We start from the raw sequence: 18,271 nt of genomic DNA on the forward strand, positions 1-18,271 counted from the left end.
ATTTTGGAAACTGCGAATGAGGAATATCTTCTATTCAAGAAAAAATGCGTCGATGATAATACGATTCGCATAATTTCGATGGAGAAGTATTTTGAAATATTAAAGGAAGTACATAAAACTGTTGGACATGGTGGACGATTAAAAATGATTCAACACATTAAAAATAGGCTTTATAGGTATACTCAGCCGATAATTTCTAAAGATTTTAACACACGAGGGCAGGTGGATTTAATAGATTTACCGTCTGCCGCGGATGGAGAATTTAAATGGCTTATGAATTACCAAGATCATGCCACAAAATTTTTACACCTCAGACCTATAAAGTCGAAAAGAGCTGCAGAAGTAGTCTTGGAACTTTTAAAAATATTCTTGGAATTTGGCGCTCCGTTTATATTACAGAGTGATAATGGAAGAGAGTTCACCGCGCATGTCATAGAAGAATTGGTGTCAAGTGAAAGTACCTACTTATTTCTAAATATTTGTTTGTTTTCTAACAATAATTGTGTAACATGACGTGTTTGATGTTTAATTTTGTTACAAAAATTTAATTCATTTTGTTTGTATCAGTCGGACTTAAATAACAATAAACAAGTTCTTAACTTATTCTGGATTTTTATTAAATATTTTATGGACACCCTATTTATACGATCCGGCCAAATGTGGATGAAAAAATCGTGAAATGTTGACGATTTAATGGTCTGGTCAAATTAAGTTGCCCACATCATGAAATACAACCATTTCATGAAATTCTCGAGCATTTCATGAAGTGAGCAAATCTAGGATATGGCCACGACATATATAAAACCCGGGAAGTATTGGAGATTATAAATATCGATTTGCTTTGCGCTTCTGTGAACTTGAGCAAAGGAAGTCGTGAAATCGACCAATCTCTGTGTTCACATACGAAAAGACCAATGCTTTAGCGATCTTAAATCCTAAAATTCAAAGCATGCCTACATTTATAAATATTTTCAGGAAAGGTATAGGACGCGCAACTAGCAATTTGAAAACTCCAAACATTGGTGATACAATGTTCAACAAATGTGAAGTGGAAGCCCGCAAATGGTGCTATGCGGGTTCAGAAAGGAAAATTAGCTTGAAAGGAGAACCACGGAAGAGAGTCAAACGTTTGTCCCATAAAGTCAAAGGGGGTGTGGGGGTGTCTGTTAGCTTTACGTGATGATAGAGTAAGTATAAGGTTCCAGGTTTTCTAATCTTAACTATCATTTAGAGCTGTATTACACTTGATTCACCAACCCGTGGAGTTAAAGCATGCGATACGTAAGAATATTCGTCATGATCGTAGAACAATGTCGGATTTGAAAAAAAACCAAAATCTACTTCTAATCATATTTGGATACATTACGGCTACATTAAATAAAATCCATGTGTTTTAAATTTCAAATTAATCAGTCGGTAAAGTGACGTTTGATAGAAACATGTGATTTTTCTAGAAAACTGTGTAATTTAATGTTATTATTTTTATTTTGTTTCAAAACAAACCCTTTTGTTTGCTTGTACGCCAATTTTAATAATAACAGATTATGAAATTAAAAAGTTATGACAAAAACTATCATGATTATATTATTTTGAAATGGCTGCCCTGTAAAGTTTACTATTTGTCAGATCCGTCACTATTCTACGACAATGACGATTTTTGAAAGCGTTTCAAGAAATTGTACTGGATAGTCTTATTTCTCAATGTGCTCTTTAATTCTGTCTGTTCTGTCAAAAGACTTGGCTTGCGTACCTGATAACCAAAAGGAGTACTTCTGTATAGGACGTAAAAACTTCTCAATCTCTCATCAATCAAACAATGCTCATCTGCACGCTGGAGTTTCACCCCTTCGTTGTTGACATCTCCAGATGCCGCACTGCACTGTTTGGTTCTTCGTTTCTTATAAAAACAGTAGGAAGAAGTGGAACTCCTTGCAGCCTTCCATCTTCTCTAAACAGTATGCTATGGGTTAATTTAGGCGGCGGTTAAATAGGCATCTCCTGAGCAGGCGTGCCCTGCAATAGGTCGCATCTCACTTAACATTACGCTTTAAGCTAATTATTATTAGCGTAAAGTCATTAGAAATGTCTGAATTATTACAATTTGTACCACTTTGAATGTATACAATATGTTTTACGTGTTTGAGTTACACAAATAATGATATAATTTTTAGGAGCTTATCATTCACATTTCAAACATTGTGCAATCTTACATATGTTATGCTGAACGAATATGCTGGAACTATAAGGTACACATACAAATTTTTTTGTGAGTGGTTGAAATAAATAGGTACTGTAGTCTAGCCTGCAAGACACTAGAAACACTGTCTTATTTGTCGATGTACATTTTCAGTGTTATTAAAAGAGTCCTATGTATTTAACGATGATTTGAGTTAGTAGTTGTCAATCGGAACCTTTAGATATATAATTCGTCATAGTCGTAGAATAGTGAAGGATCTGACAAATAGTAAACTTTACAGGGCAGCCATTTCAAAATAATATAATCATGTTTGTTTTTTGTCACAACTTTTTTAATTTATATTCTGTAAATTTGAACATTGGAATACAAACAAACAAAAGGGTTTCTTTTGAAACAAAATAAAAATAATAACATTAAATTACACAGTTTTCTAGAAGAATCAATGAGCGTCTATCAAATCCGTCACTTTACCGACTGATTAATTTGGAATTTAAAACACATGGATTTTTTAATGTAGCCGTAATATTAAGTCAAGGTAGTATCCAAATATGATAAAAATTGTTTTTTTTTTAAATCCGACATTGTTCTACGATCATGACGAATTAATCTTTTACAATTATCTGGTATAAATAATAGGTATATTGCCTGACTAAGGGTAAAATTCAGACTAAATCATTAACGTGTATGTCAAATCCAATGATAATGTTGGAATAGTTATGCTTAGACCTAAATCTTAACCCTTTGCTAAACAAATAACTCCAGCTGTGTGACTTGCGTAATTCAAAAACGTATTAAATTTTGTCTTTGAATTACCCTCAGTAATAAATATCCAATATCCAATAATAGCCGATGACGAAATTATCTGCATATCAGTAAAGATTACTGTCATGTGCTCCAAGTGCATGTGCGAGATACATCGTAATCATGCATTTATTACGTGTTTTGAATAGGTATTGTTTTACATACGTCACCAACGCCCCGCAGATTGACGAGTTATAGATTATAATAAAAATAAAACACTTTATATAACGTAAGGTGTTTTGGACATTAAACTTATTAATTCATTAAGCACCATCCACCACCATTATATTATATTTCTTATTTAAATTGATTCAAACAACAATAGTAAATTCGTTTTGAAGTTGGGTTAGCAAGTTTATAACAATAGACGAACACTCGAATTTTAAGCCGTTATTTTTCGTTTTAAAGTTTTAAACTAAAGTAGAATTAGTTCTACTAATAAAAGTTAAAACCTCGTACAATCCTAAAATACTATTAAATTGCGCGATTATTTTGATATACTTACATGATTTTTATTTATGCTCTCATGACATATGTTAAAACGAGGACAATGTAACACTTATGAATTATGTAAGAAATATATAAAAAAAAAAAAAAAAATCAGTGGCGCTACAACCTTCTTAGGTCTGGGCCTCAGATTTCTGTATCTTTTTCTTGATCATTTAATAGGTAAGTAGGTGATCAGTCTCTTGTGCCTGACGCACGCCGTTAACTTTTTGGGTCTAAGGCAAGCCGGTTTCCTCACGTTATTTTTCTTCACCGTTCGAGCGAATGTTAAATGCGCATATATAAATCATAGAAAGAAAGCCCATTGGTTCACAGCCGGGGATTGAACCTACGACCTGAGGGATGAGAGCCGCACGCTGAAGCCACTAGGCCAACACTGCTCCACTGTAAGTACAGATGTTTAAATGACATGATAATTTATGAATCAGGTGTCAATCAACATATCCACGCAATCGAGTAGCTCGCGATATCGCGACACACAAAGCCCGAAGGAACTTTTATCGAAGAATTCGCATGGGTCCGGAAGATGTTCTCGAATATACAAAATCAATGTAAATAATCATAAAAAGTAATTAGATAGGATATAACAAAGCAAAAGCAAAAATTAATAATAAAATGCAATGTTGCTTAAACGACTCGGCGAAAGTTTTCCATGGAGTTGCTGAAAGTCAATCAACACAATCTGTTAATAGGACCATTAAACGATATCTACAAACGTGAGACAGACGCTATATATGCGATTATATATGATTAGTTAACTGAGAACACGTATTCTGACGCTTCTCTGTGATTGAACTAAAGATGCAATTGACCAATCACAATCAAACGAGACGCGTCAACGACTAATTGTTTTCGTTCCGCCGTTCGATCTTTCGTACGAGTGCATACGTACCTAATGACCTATCTTAAATACAGTTGCAGTTTATTTTTAGTATTTATTTTGGAATTATTTTGTAACCGGATATCTTTTTTTCGACATCGGAAAGTGCCAAGTTTGATCGTGGGCGGTCAAAGCATGTGACTTAAAAAAATACACTTTTGGCACATACACCTGTCACCTTGAAATTTTGAATATTGGCCGCGTTATTGCGTTTTTCCTGACGACAAAGGTCAGTTTGTGCATGCGCACTCAATAACAAATGATAAAGAATCTTTGAAAGTATTTATATGAAGTTAGTACTCAGCGACAGCTATCTATTTGGCAATGAGCAGTGGCTTCGAGGTGTGAATCTCATCCGTGTCGAAGGTTCGATTCCCGGCTGCACCTATAAACTTTCTGCCTATGTTTGCGTTTAACACTCGCTCGTATGAAGGAAAACATCGTGAGGAAACCGGCATGCCTTGGACTCGAAAAGTCGACGGCGTGTGTCAGACACAGAAGGCTGATCACCTAAAAACAGATGCAGAAATCTGAAGGTCAGACCTAAAAGATTGTAGCGCTGGTTTTTTTATACAACTATACACACACAGGTATCAAATACTGATTAGCACTTGTTGCTATACACAAAGACAATACAAATTTATTAATAATCGTTGAGGTCAACGGCCTTTTCCTAATATGTCTCTCCCTTGTTATGTATAATAATAGGAGTAAAATAAGCTGAAGACAGAACATTCCAGATATGTTTAAATAGGAAGGACGTATGGTCGGATTATTTTTATGACAAATAAAATCTTTAAACCTTAAGGTAGACAAAACATACATCATCAAACTTGGTCCAATAATAGAAATATCAGTAAAAAGCTTCTTCATTTCCTTGAACGAGGTATTGCAGTTCGTCGAACATGTTTATCTCTGTCGGAGTCCAAGGTTTGCATGTCGATTTATCGCATAGTTTTTGTCGCAATTGCAGCAACCACTATTCCTTTCTAAGCATTAGCTTAGTCTCGCATTTGAATCTTACCCTAGGATATCAAGGCTTAAACAATTCCACCTCCAGGCAAAAGACATACATGAAAAAAAAGTTACAAGCTCAAACCTGTACTTTCCTTATGCTGTCTCTAACAAAAGAGTGCTCAAAATAAAATCATATTATTTTTTACTATACGTTAAAAAATAAAAATAAATCAGTGGCGCTAAAACCTCTTTAGGTCTGGGCTTCTGAAAGCTGATCTAATAGGCAAGTAGGTGATGAGCCTCCAGTGCCTGACACACGCCGTCGACTTATTGGGTCTAGGTATGTCGGTTTCCTAACGATGTTTTCTTTCACCGTTCAAGCGAATGTTGAATGCGCACATATAAAGTCCAGTTGCACACTGAAGTCACTAGACCAACACTGCTGCTGCTTTCCTATACTTTGGTCTTGCCTTTTTGTCGAGTGCCTCTTTCAGAATAAATGGAAAAAGATTTTTAAAAATGTGTCGTTATTATATTGATTTATTTTCGTTTGCTAAAATTAGCACAAGTGGAATTATTAAATAATGAGGACAACGACTGGCCTTATCTCTTTCAAGCAATCTTTTCCAGGCTAAATGGAAATACTTTATGTAGATCAAACTTTAAAAACTATAAGAAACATATCAGATGATTGAATCCTTCTACTATTTATAGAAATCATTAATATTCATAACCAGTATAATCCTATTTTACCTGTTTGTGATAAATAGTAGTTCATAATTGTTGATTTGTTAATGAAATCGACTATTGCGATTTTATTGATTGTAAGGTAAAATAAAACTATTTCACAGACACATCTCAGAATAGCCCGTTTAGAAGTAAGTCGCTTTATAAGATAGCCTGAAATGCTTAATTATAAAAATTATCGTATGAAAATTTTAATAACACATAGACGTCGACGAAAATCCGGCAACGCATTCGCGAACCCTCTGCGAGTGTCTGGCAGGGCTTGTTACTTAGCATTAGATGAGCCTCTTGCACCGCCTCCTTTTTGTCCCGTTTTTTTCTTAAACATGTATGTATGAAAGCTCGGCAAACATTGGCAGCGCGGTTTTCATAAGTAAAGTCGAAATTCTTGTCCTGTTTGAAAAAGTAAAGTTAGATAACAAATTTCCACAACTATTTCCTTATATTATCAAGCACTCACTCCGAAACGGAAATATTACTCCCATTCGTTATATAGCTTATTCTAAACGTAGTGACTGGACTCTTATGATCTAAAATATTGGACTTAGGATGTAGGCCATTTTGTAAATTGTAATACATATAAAACTCTGCTCACTTATGGTTCTGAAACCTGGCCCCTTAGCAAGAAAGACGAGATCTCTCTCCTTATTTTCGCCCTGTTTGCGACGACGGTGTTTGGCGTATTCGCTACAATGAAGAACTTTATAACATCCTAGACGACGCCAACATAGTCCAATTCATAAAGTGCAACAGACTCAAGTGGCTGGGATATGTGTAAATGGCGGACGACAGAACCCCAAGGTCCTTACTAAACTGACGACCCGGTGGCAAGAGAAAACCCGGTAGACCGAGGCTGCGTTGATGGGATGGTGTTGTCAATGACCTCGAAACAATAGGTGTTCGCAATTGGACGCGGGAAGCACTAGATAGATTGCGATGGCGAAGTGTAATTGAGGAGGTCCCACAAGGTGCTGTATAACCATTGATGATGATGATGAATACATATAAAAGTTTACATCAATATTTTGTCTCAATACATTGCAACAAAAATTACTTTTGAATTGTGATAAGTTCATAACCTTACGTACTCACGATTGCTCATCATTTTAAAGTTTTTATCGTCGTCGTTTTTGAGGTAATATTTGGGAATGTAATAAATTAAAATATCGGTGACCAAATTCTCGTAATCTGCAAGACTTAGTAAAGGATCAGAGTACCTGCTTAATCATTTTATTTTATTTATACTGTTTGATTACACAGCTTCAAATGAGGACAATCAAACACATATGAAAATATGTTAGAAAAAGGGTATACACGTGTGAAAATAACATGAGAGCTTAGAAGGCGCAGCGCTATTTAGATTCATACAACATTAGACCGTTATCCCGATGCGACTTCTTGTACCGAAGAAGTTCCATGGCATATAGCAAGGTAAAAGATAATAATAGTAACTAACCATAACATTTTGTACCATATTCTTGTAAAAAAATAAAAACATGATTAAAACTAAAACGACTCGGCGAAAGAAATACTAAAGCTAGTATCTAAATAGTATATAATAAATAGTAGCTAAAAATGTACACCGAGTCATTTTTCATCACAGTTTTATTGTACACCCAACACAATTAACAGGATCATTAAACATTGAACCATTGGTAACCCAATTTGTAGGAAAATAATGTCTATCGAGGCTGGCCACACGGCGGATATCAAAGCAAAGCGCAGACAGTGTTCTATATTATCTATAATTCTCATCGGCCATGTTTCATGACTACATCACGAGTTTAGAAGTCCTATTGTGGGATCTGCAAACTCCAACTTATTTGCTACAGTAGGATTAAAAAAAAATGTTATAGATAGTTGTATATTACTTATTAAGATGCACATACAGTTTTATTACCGATGCAGGGTCTTTAGCGGAATTAGATAAGATGCAAGGTGACGGTGGATTTACCTGTTTGTGTTATCGAAATAAAAATAGCAAAAATTCGATTAATTTAAAGTATATTTTTATCAAACGTTTTATTTGATTTGCATTAAAATATATATAATTAAATGTGTGTATATAAATCATTGTCACAACAAGTATAAAGCTATTGATTTCTTATTAAATCAATTTGTGATTTCTTCAATCGCAATTTTATACCTTAGTACTTCCCGCACCTTTCCCGTGAACTAGATCCAGAAAAAAAATCAGCTTAGTTTATTGTAATAAATTGTTTTTATTGTTGTCAAAATACATTAAAAATATAGCATTCTTATTCTGATTTCACACATAAATTCATATTAATTTATTAAGTAACGTGTTGGCTCTAAAGCGTATCTAGTTATTTGGTTAATTACAGCTGTTAAAATTACAGGATATCTACTATACTATGGTTCTCTACTACAAATGTATGGGAAAATTGTTTTATTTCATTTTATTTTGCCATATAATAAAAAAGTCTGATATGTTAATTTAAAATAAATCTGAATAAGGTGCGAAGGTGGTTTGTATAATTTGTAGGCTAATTATTTTCCCTGTGTTGACCTGAGACAATACACAGACCTTAGTGCATAACTAAAGGATATTTTGACGGCCTCGCAAGCGGCCCTCAATTATTCCCTCGTCCGATGACGATGTATGAATTTTTTATTTTGGAACGGATGATACGGGTGATTTATAGGTCGTATAGTTCCGAGTTTAAAATATCTTTGCGTAATTTAACTTTAGACTAAGCGTTTAACTAGACTAATTAAATGCGTATACTTACTGGCTTTAAATTACTGGTTAGAGAGATCGGTTTTTTTTATATTGGAGGTGGAAATACATATATGTTGCTCGCCCACACCAAAATCTCTACAGTTAGAGATCCAGGTCGAAAATACCCAACATGGTCGCAATAACTATGACCCGGGGTCGCTCTCACATTCTACCGGGCACATCCTGGCAACATCTATACAGGGCTCACCAACAAAAATACGCAAATTAAGAATGAAGAAACATTATCATTACGTATGTTTGTATAGTGAAAACACGATGCGAACAATACCGGATTTTGAAAGAGTTTGAAGCGATCATAGACTGTTATCGTGTTTTTATTACCTAAGTATCAAACTCAAACTCAAAATATCTTTATTCAAGTAGGTAACCAAGTACACTTTTGAATAGTCAAGTTAAATTAATCGTAAATTTACATTTACTACCAGTTCGCAAGTCAAGGGCGTAGAGCGGGTAAGAAGAACTGGCAAGAAACTTTCCGCCACTCTTTTTAATCGCCAAGTATTGTCATACAAATTGTTTGAACTGGAGCAATTCAATCCCAAGGATTAGGATCATTTAAGTAGTCCTCAAATTTATAAAAAGCTTTGTTGATTAATTTTCGTTTAACGAGGACTTTGAATTTATTTAGTGATAATTCTCTAATTTCGCTTGGGAGTTTGTTGTAAAAACGAATACAATTTCCATATAAGGAGTGGTTTATCTTTTGGAGCCTGGTTGGTCGTACACTCAAATTAGTTCTATTTCGCGTATTATACTGGTGAAAGTCACCATTTGTTTTAAAATCGTTTATATTTTTTTGGACATACAACAAGGCTTCAAGAATATATTGACCAGATAGTGTCATAATATTTAATTCCTTAAACTTATTCCGTACCGACTCCCTCGGAGAAACACAACAAATACCCCGAACAGCCCGCTTCTGCAGCACAAATATGGATTGAACCTCTGCAGCAGCACCCCACAATAAAATGCCGTACGACATAACGCTATGAAAGTAGCTATGATACACAATTTTAGCCGTGTCCTCATCAGTAAACTGTCGGATTTTCTTTACTGCATATGCTGCAGAGCTCAGCCTACTCGAAAGAGTCTCTATGTGTGGGCCCCATTGGAGTTTACTATCTATTGTTATGCCTAGAAAAACAGTTTTGTCAACAAAGTTTAGTTCACTGTCCTTAATTTTCAGGTTACCAATATCTCGCTTTACGCTAGTAGTTGTAAATCTAATACATTTTGTTTTATTCTCATTAAGCAATAAGTTATTTACATTAAACCAGTTAACTATACGAGAGATAGAATTGTTTACATCGTCCAATAATACGTTATTCCTATTCACTTTAAATAGAAGTGAAGTGTCATCAGCAAACAATACCATCTCATGAACTTCGTTGACAAAGAATGGGAGGTCATTTATGTAAATCAGAAATAAGAAAGGCCCGAGAATCGATCCTTGGGGGACGCCCATTGATACCTGCGAACCCGGAGAGGTGACTCCATTGACATGAACTCTTTGGATCCTTCCCTTTAAATATGAATTCATCAGGCTGGAAGCTTTGCCATCAACGCCATAGTGTTGAAGCTTTCCAACGAGTATATCAGGATGAACACAGTCAAAGGCCTTTGACAGGTCACAAAAGACGCCGACTCCATCATATGATTCTTCCCAGGCGTTAAATATGTCCGAAATCAACTTCACACCGGCATCGATTGTGGAGCAACCCTTAGTGAAACCATACTGTTTATTATGTAAGAGTTTATTTTTATTAAAATGTAAAGAAAGCTGGTCTAGCATTATCTTTTCAAAAACTTTGCTCAACGCAGGGAGCACGGAAACAGGTCTGAAGTTTGACGGATCAGACTCACTACCTGCCTTGAACAACGGTGTAATCTTACTTAATTTCATTTCGTCCGGAATCTAGGGACTTGGTCGTATTTAGTGGTACATTTGTAAAGAACTCTTCAAAAGAAGAAGCTACCTCTGGGTCAGATTTTATTAACTTCCCTTTAACTTTTAACATATAATCAGTTCGTTTGTCAGACGTTTTACCTGATTCTTCATTTATTATTTTCCAGGTAGCTTTTACTTTATCCATGCTATTTTTTATTTTTGAACTTAAATATTGAGACTTTGCAGTTTTGCAATCTTTTTTGAAATTATTTGAATACAACCTAACATATTCCCTAAATCCCTATCATTAGGGTATAGAGTCAAAAAAATGTTTGATAGAGTGGGACATAGTTTTAAGAGATAGATGATGCCTAACACTTATAGCTACACCACATATATAGTATCAGACACCCACTAAAAGGATATAGTATATTAGCTAAAATTAATGATCGATTAACCTTTACACTGTTGTAACTACATAATAATTTGTTTGTTTATGTATTTTTTGTAATTAAGTCACGTTCAAAAATATATTAATGAGGTAATTATAATTGACTCTCAAATTAGTAGTTTAATATAATGATTGTATTGATGTAAATAAATAATTTAAAATTTAGATATGAACAATTTGTCTCGTCTTTTGCGAATGAGGTTTTATTATTCCTTTTTTAAATATTAATTGAATAAAACCTTATTATAATCACAAAAAAAAATATTCTAATTTCAAATAATGTTTGACAAATATTTGTTTGGCAATATTGTGTGATAAATAATTTAGTAAAAGCTACCCTTGCACAAAATCGCACGGAAAGTCGCGTCCCGCGTTTCGGTGCGGAATCTGTCAACAGCTGATAATATTTTGCCGCGCTTTTATGCAAACTCGTGCGCGAAAACATCCATATATTGAGAAAACTTGTATATAATGTCAGTACATATGTAACCGTTGCGGGAAGTAAACGTGCGACTAATAATGTGTAATATATATTGTTTTACATGTGATTAGCCTGGAATGGAATCTGTGTTGTTTTAGAATTGTATCTGTGAACTTTGTAGATTTTTTTTGTGATTTAATATTAAAATGGCAGATGAAAAGTAAGTAGAATTGTTTATATGGGTATTATATTAATCAGTATGAGTGCATTTTTTATTGAAATAGAATTTATATATGTCTAGTAGGTCTCTATGTTAGGTGATAAACAAGCTTTTGTAAATGACTAGGTCATAAATTACTATGCCGATTTTAATTGTAAAATAATATATATATAACAATTACTGAAACTTATAATACATAATAATAAAGCCAATTCTAAACTATAAAAATTACAAATCAAACGGGCATTAGCTTTGTTTGTTATTTCCATTACTTTGTGTTCTGATGTATGGCCCCCTTTTGGGTAATATTTTATATTAATTATTTCATATAGATAGACCAGGCAATAGCGTTCTACTGACTTTTTTTTATTAACTAAAACTCATATAAATTGTATTTTACACATTTAACATGTCACAATCGTAATTCTATTATCACGCCGCGAAGCGCTCGAAGTATCCGGTCGAAATTATATTTACATAAATTAAATGGGCTAAAAATATTTGTCTTCTATTTATAACATTTGTTCGTATTAAGAACTACTTAAAAAATAATTTACGTTTATATGAATTAAAACTTGTACGCAATGTCGGGGTCATTTCATAGATATAATGAAACTATTTTTTACTTAAATATATAATGACTTATACTTCTTAGACTTATATAAAGACTTTAATATATAATGCCTTTGCAGACAGGAATGATCACTGCATCACTGGGTGGGTTTGATAAAACTATTTACATATTTCTAAATACATGATACGTTGCATGCGAAATGATTATGTCCGTAAATAATGTTATCATTAGTGTGAGAGTGACGACCGTATTAGGTTCGTGTATTTGTACCAATACTTTGCATATATTGGTAATTCCTTTTTTCATCAGACAAAGCAATTTTGCTTGAAGACGGTCCATTAAGGAAGCTCAGAAGTCACTTGGCTCGACCAGGCTTCTTGCAGGGACCTCGTGACCTTAATAATTCTTCTGTTAATTTGCTACTCCAATGGCTTTGCAGAATGAATGGAGATCTTTTTCTCGACATTACGGGATGCCCTTAATAGCTTAACGTATAGATTCTACTAATTCCTAGCTAGTGTTATTCATATAAAACACCCTAGCGGCTGTTGAATCATTAATGAAAGAATGTCCGTTAAAAAGAATAAATAGTTCGTATTTTTCATATTATCCATATAATATTAAACTTTATATCGTAAAAGTAATTTTGCGCATTGTATACATTCAAATAGTGATGTTACGAGTTATACAATTAATTTTTCGCCTTATTAAAAATTCTGTATCGAAAAGAAATCTCTAAACAAGTGACGTTTCGTTAGGTGATTATAATATTATTTTGTAATTAATTGATTTTTCGCAAAATATACATAACAATACACTATATACATCCAATGGCAAAGCCATTTATGGCTTTTGACCTCAGATTTCAGTATCGTATTTCAATTGTCATATATTTTTATAAGCAAATAGTGGTCCAACCTTCCGTGTCTGACACTCATCGTGTTCATTATTTGGTTTCCTCAGGATATTTGTTTAAGCTTAACTGCCGTGGTTTGAATCTACGACCTCAAGTCTTCTAGACAAGTGTAAAGAAGCAATATTTGACTGTAATTTTATAAACAAAATATCATATAACATTCGTTTACAAGATATTTGCGTAACTAATCATTTAATACATTTTACTTGCTAGATATGTTGCCTAAAACATTCGTGCATTTGTAATTAAATACGAATTTGGCGATCGTTGAATAATTTATTTAACTGCATTTAGTTACTTGTTTTGTAGAGAAATAGAAGCTGTCATACAACAAAATTAGTATATTTATCACACATGTAAAAGAAGTGGTAATCAATAAAGATGGATTAAGCATTGTAGAGGAAGAATCATGAAATAAATTGAAGAACTATAAAAAAAGGTAGATAGATAGGTAGATGGATAATAATGTATATTTAATAGTATTTTTTTTGTGTATAGATTTATATGCCATACTAAAATGGCAATATGAAATAGGCAGTTTATGACGATTTGTATAAGATTTTGGAGCTAGTTTAGAACAAGTTTATGGTGGAAAGTTTTTGCCAGAAAACATAAGAAGGTTTTAGTATAACCTAGATTAATATAGATGGTGTTGGTATTTTTTCTTGCCATGCATATGTATGAGGTTTTATTCTTGTGCGGTCATGGTTTTAATATGTTGTTTTAACGGTATAAAATACCGCTTAGAATACGTTTGTAGAAAATAAAAATTTGTTTAGAAGAACTATGGATTTGAATTGTTTCGTTTTATACTGTAAAAAAGTAAAAAAATTGTCATAATATTGCTTTTATCAAAGTTTAAATTCATATCATTCGCTAAAATAATTCAGTCAAATTTAATAATTAAATATATAATTAAGTTTACCAACCACATTCTTTTCTATAATATAAACTTAGTAATGGTAAGATCATGCAAGCAAAGGCTTGTTACGCCGCTACAAGTCAATAAATAATTAATATGTTGTTATTCTTCACACACAAAGTGTAATTAAAGTTAACCTAGGAATGTTAGTGTACGAGCCAATGCTGCAATAATTTGCTCACTCAGGCTTTCTTAGTTTTATAAACGAGGCGAGTTCCTAAATCGTCGGAGTTACGCCCCCAGAGTATAGCCAGGCGTAGGCACTCTCTTCAACTGTTACAATGCATTCATTCGTTACATAGCAATTAACATTTCATTATTTCGCTTATATTCTATTGTTGTATGCGAGTGTATTTTTTAAAGTAATCGAGGTACTGACCCAGGAACCATACAGTTGGTACCTATATATTTAATTTGGCAGATTAAAATAATCAAACCTTGTGTATAAAGCAAAAAAAAGTCCCCTTAAGGCCAAATCCTTTTGCTGTCGAAGTTAAATGTTTTCTTAATAATCTAATATATAAAATTCTCGTGTTACAATGTTCGTTCCCATACACCTCCGAAACGGCTCGACCGATTCTTATGATATTTTTTATGCATAGTCAGTTAGCCTGAGAATCGGCTACTATGTATCTTTCAAACTCCTAAATGTTAAGAGTACCCCTAAATTTTAATTTTAATTATTTAGACGAAAAATTTTGTTTTTATTTTTTTATGATACAGCATACAAAAATACAACCCTTATTTTCACCCCTTTACGATTATCCCCTATTTTTATCTTATGACTTTAACACGTGGAGGATCACATCGTGAGGAAACCGACATGTCTTAGACCCAAAAAGTCGACGGCGTGTGTAAGGCACTGGAAGTTGATCACCTATTTGCCTATAAGATTTAAAAATGATCATGACACAGATTCAGAAATCTGAGGCCTAGACCTAAAGAGGTTGTAGCGCCACTGATTTTTTTTTATACATGGAAATATCTGAAAAACCAAAAATAATTGTTTATGGTCGAGTTGTTGTTGATTGTATATGAGTAACATTTTCTAAATTTACTGAAGGATCCATAATGTACAACCAGGTGAACTTCCATTCTTTATCCCTAAGACAGTTTTAAGGAAGAGTATTTTGGTGGCGTCGGTTCAAATGTTAGGGCAAGGTTAAGGCTCCTGGCGTAGTTCCAACGTTATCACGATATGATATCGTGCTCGGTCAATGCTCTTTGTTAGGTACATCTTATTTATTTATTTACACTTTGTTGATTTATAATATAAACATTTAACATTATTACATGTAAAAGAAAGGCAACTGGCGGCCTTATCGCTTTCGAGCGATCTCTTTCAGGCAACCACTGAAAGAAAAGAAAAAAAAAATGACATAATGTAGGCAAGAAGTGCAAAAATACATATGTTACATATAGAAAAAGAAACTAAACAGGAATAAAAAACAAACTAATAAAGAATACATGAAAAAATAATATTAATAATAATAAAAAGTGCACATGAATCATTATAATTTAATTTAAGAATCTTATTTAAGATCAGTCTCACGTCGGTTAGTAGGTATTAGTTAGGGATACGATGTGGACAGGTAATGTTTGTACAGAAGAAATTATTCACAGTGGAATAAAATTAAAAAGTTTATTATAAAAAAACTAACATTTCCTACTTTTATCTAGGTACGGCTATGATAGGAAAACACAATGTTACAACACAACTTATAACTTTATTTTAGTTATAGTTACGTGTTTTTTTTTGTTAATTCTTTAAGCACTTGTACTTTACCATCTGTAACTGTTTCTCTTTCATTGTTTCATATTAGGGTTGCCTATAAGAAATCGCTCGTTAGCGATAAGGCCGCCCGTTGCCTTATAACTTTTGTAACCTACTTTTTTATGTGTATGCTTTTGTGTAAGGTAATAAAGTGTAAATAAATAAATGTTTTATTAATTGGCTTTCAAAGTGCGGAAATATACTTGCGAAAAAATCGATTGTTAAAACAATTGGAGTGCTTTCTTATAAAGCTTGGTTAAAGTTATTCTTTCATAGTCGTAGCTCGATTAATGAAGGAAATGTTCGTGTTTTTTTTTATATTGTCATAAATATTCCTATAACACTCGCAGTACATCAGAAAACTTAAGACATTTATCTAGTGGAATCAGGCAGAAATCCAACTGTTTGATTATTCATGAGCTCATTAGTATACCAAGCCAAGATGTAATTACCGGTCAAAGTCCACTCCATTTTCGTCAAAGGGTACTTTGCCAAATGCTGAAATAAGAAATACCTAAAACACTCCTTGCATACGTGATCGGCTTATGATATATCGATTTCTGTGGACTTATTTGTGATTTACTGTACGTACTTCTTTTAATACTGGTTACCAGGTTACTTGTATTTACAGATGTATTAATTAAATACAATGTAATTGTTTGGCACAGAATCTTCATCTAAAAAGGCCGCTTAGTTTCTGACGCTTAGAGTGATTCAGGATTTGATTTTCAAGACCATTATTTGACAAATTTACCTACCTAAAGTCATAACCGACAAACAAAAATTATCGATAAACACATGACAAACGTCAGTACCTTTTTTATTTGTTGAAAAAAATGGGTTTATAAACCACATACATTTATTAACACTTCGTTACATTTATGGAAAAACAAGTGATCTCTTCCAGACAACCCTAGTAAGAAAAAAAACTAAAAAAAGAAATATCATGGGTAAAGTGCAAGACGTGCATAACCAAATCTTATAAAAATAGTTATAGGATCACCATCTTAATCTAAAGTAATACAAAAAAAAATAAACCAAACTAAAAAGCTCACGGATTCATGAATTGCGATGCAATAAAAAAGAATAAATAATTCAAGAATAACAAAAACTAAGACTAATCTAAACTATTAGACCAGTGCCGATAATTTTTGAAACCAAATAAAATTACAGTAGGATGAATCCCATTAGAAAAGGAGGGGAATATGATCAAAATGAAAGGAAAAATAAATTACGGTCGATCTGAGGTCGGGAAGGGGTAGGGGGGGAGTTTTAAGGGTAAGAAACGGTTTATCTCGATTTCCGGCAAAACTAAAAGTCCTATCGAAGAAAGTTAAATGGCAAAGTTTGAGGTAATAAAAAGATCTAGAACTTTTGTATTCACCAGTTTTTCACATAACCTCAAAATTTATGTGAAAAATTCAAAAAACCAAGTTTTTGGTTTTTTATTTTTATCTTTAACTAAAATATTTTTTTTTAACGAAATTTGGTGAAAACTTACCTTTCTATGTCCCAAATACACTGTAATTTATTTGATTAAAAATATTTATTTGTTCACCTTATTTTGAATTAATATCGAAAAAACATCCTAATTTTCAATCGAAAATTCTGACGTCAAAATTTCAGCTTTTTTCAAAAAGTTGGTGTGCTTTCAGTTCGTTGAAATCTCTACTTTCCTATGGTAAAAAAATATATATATATTGCCATAGTAAATCTTCTCAGAAAACGCAAAAAATCGTATGCAGTAACGCCCAGACCTGTCATCCCCTTCCTTACTTCTCTATGAAATACGAAAATTTTAGCCCATCTAAAGGTTAATTTTTTTTTTAGGTCACTCAGGTATATATAAGTTATCTTAAAATAGTAATAAATAGGCATCTGATTATAATTTAAAGAAGATTCATAGAGAAGTAGGGAAGGGGATGACGGGTCTGGGCGTTACTGCATACGATTTTTTGCGTTTTATGAGAAGATTTACTATGGTAATATATATATATTTTTTTACCATAGGAAAGTAGAGATTTCAACGAACTGAAAGCACACCAACTTTTTGAAAAAAGCTGAAATTTTGACGTCAGAATTTTCGATTGAAAATTAGGATGTTTTTTCGATATTAATTCAAAATAAGGTGAACAAATAAATATTTTTAATCAAATAAATTACAGTGTATTTGGGACATAGAAAGGTAAGTTTTCACCAAATTTCGTTAAAAAAAAAATATTTTTGTTAAAGATAAAAATAAAAAACCAAAA

General features: G+C 33.0%; 1 protein-coding gene across 2 annotated transcripts in view; it reads left to right on the top strand.

Annotated features, from left to right (window-relative positions):
* Window positions 1-1,164: 1,164 nt before the first annotated feature.
* LOC125060352 (facilitated trehalose transporter Tret1-like) overlaps window positions 1,165-18,271 on the top strand; it is a 44,648-nt gene continuing 27,541 nt past the window's right edge. Inside the window, exon 1 of one of the 2 annotated variants that reach the window (XM_047665224.1) lies at window positions 1,165-1,187. In XM_047665224.1, coding sequence (XP_047521180.1) covers window positions 1,180-1,187 — 8 coding nt within the window. In that variant the 5' untranslated portion in view covers window positions 1,165-1,179. Of the gene's footprint in view, window positions 1,188-11,656; window positions 11,834-18,271 lie in introns of those variants that run through there. The other variant, XM_047665223.1, reaches the window with a different exon arrangement.

The sequence above is a fragment of the Pieris napi genome, chromosome 21, assembly GCF_905475465.1.
Source record: "Pieris napi chromosome 21, ilPieNapi1.2, whole genome shotgun sequence".
NCBI lineage: Eukaryota > Metazoa > Arthropoda > Insecta > Lepidoptera > Pieridae > Pieris > Pieris napi.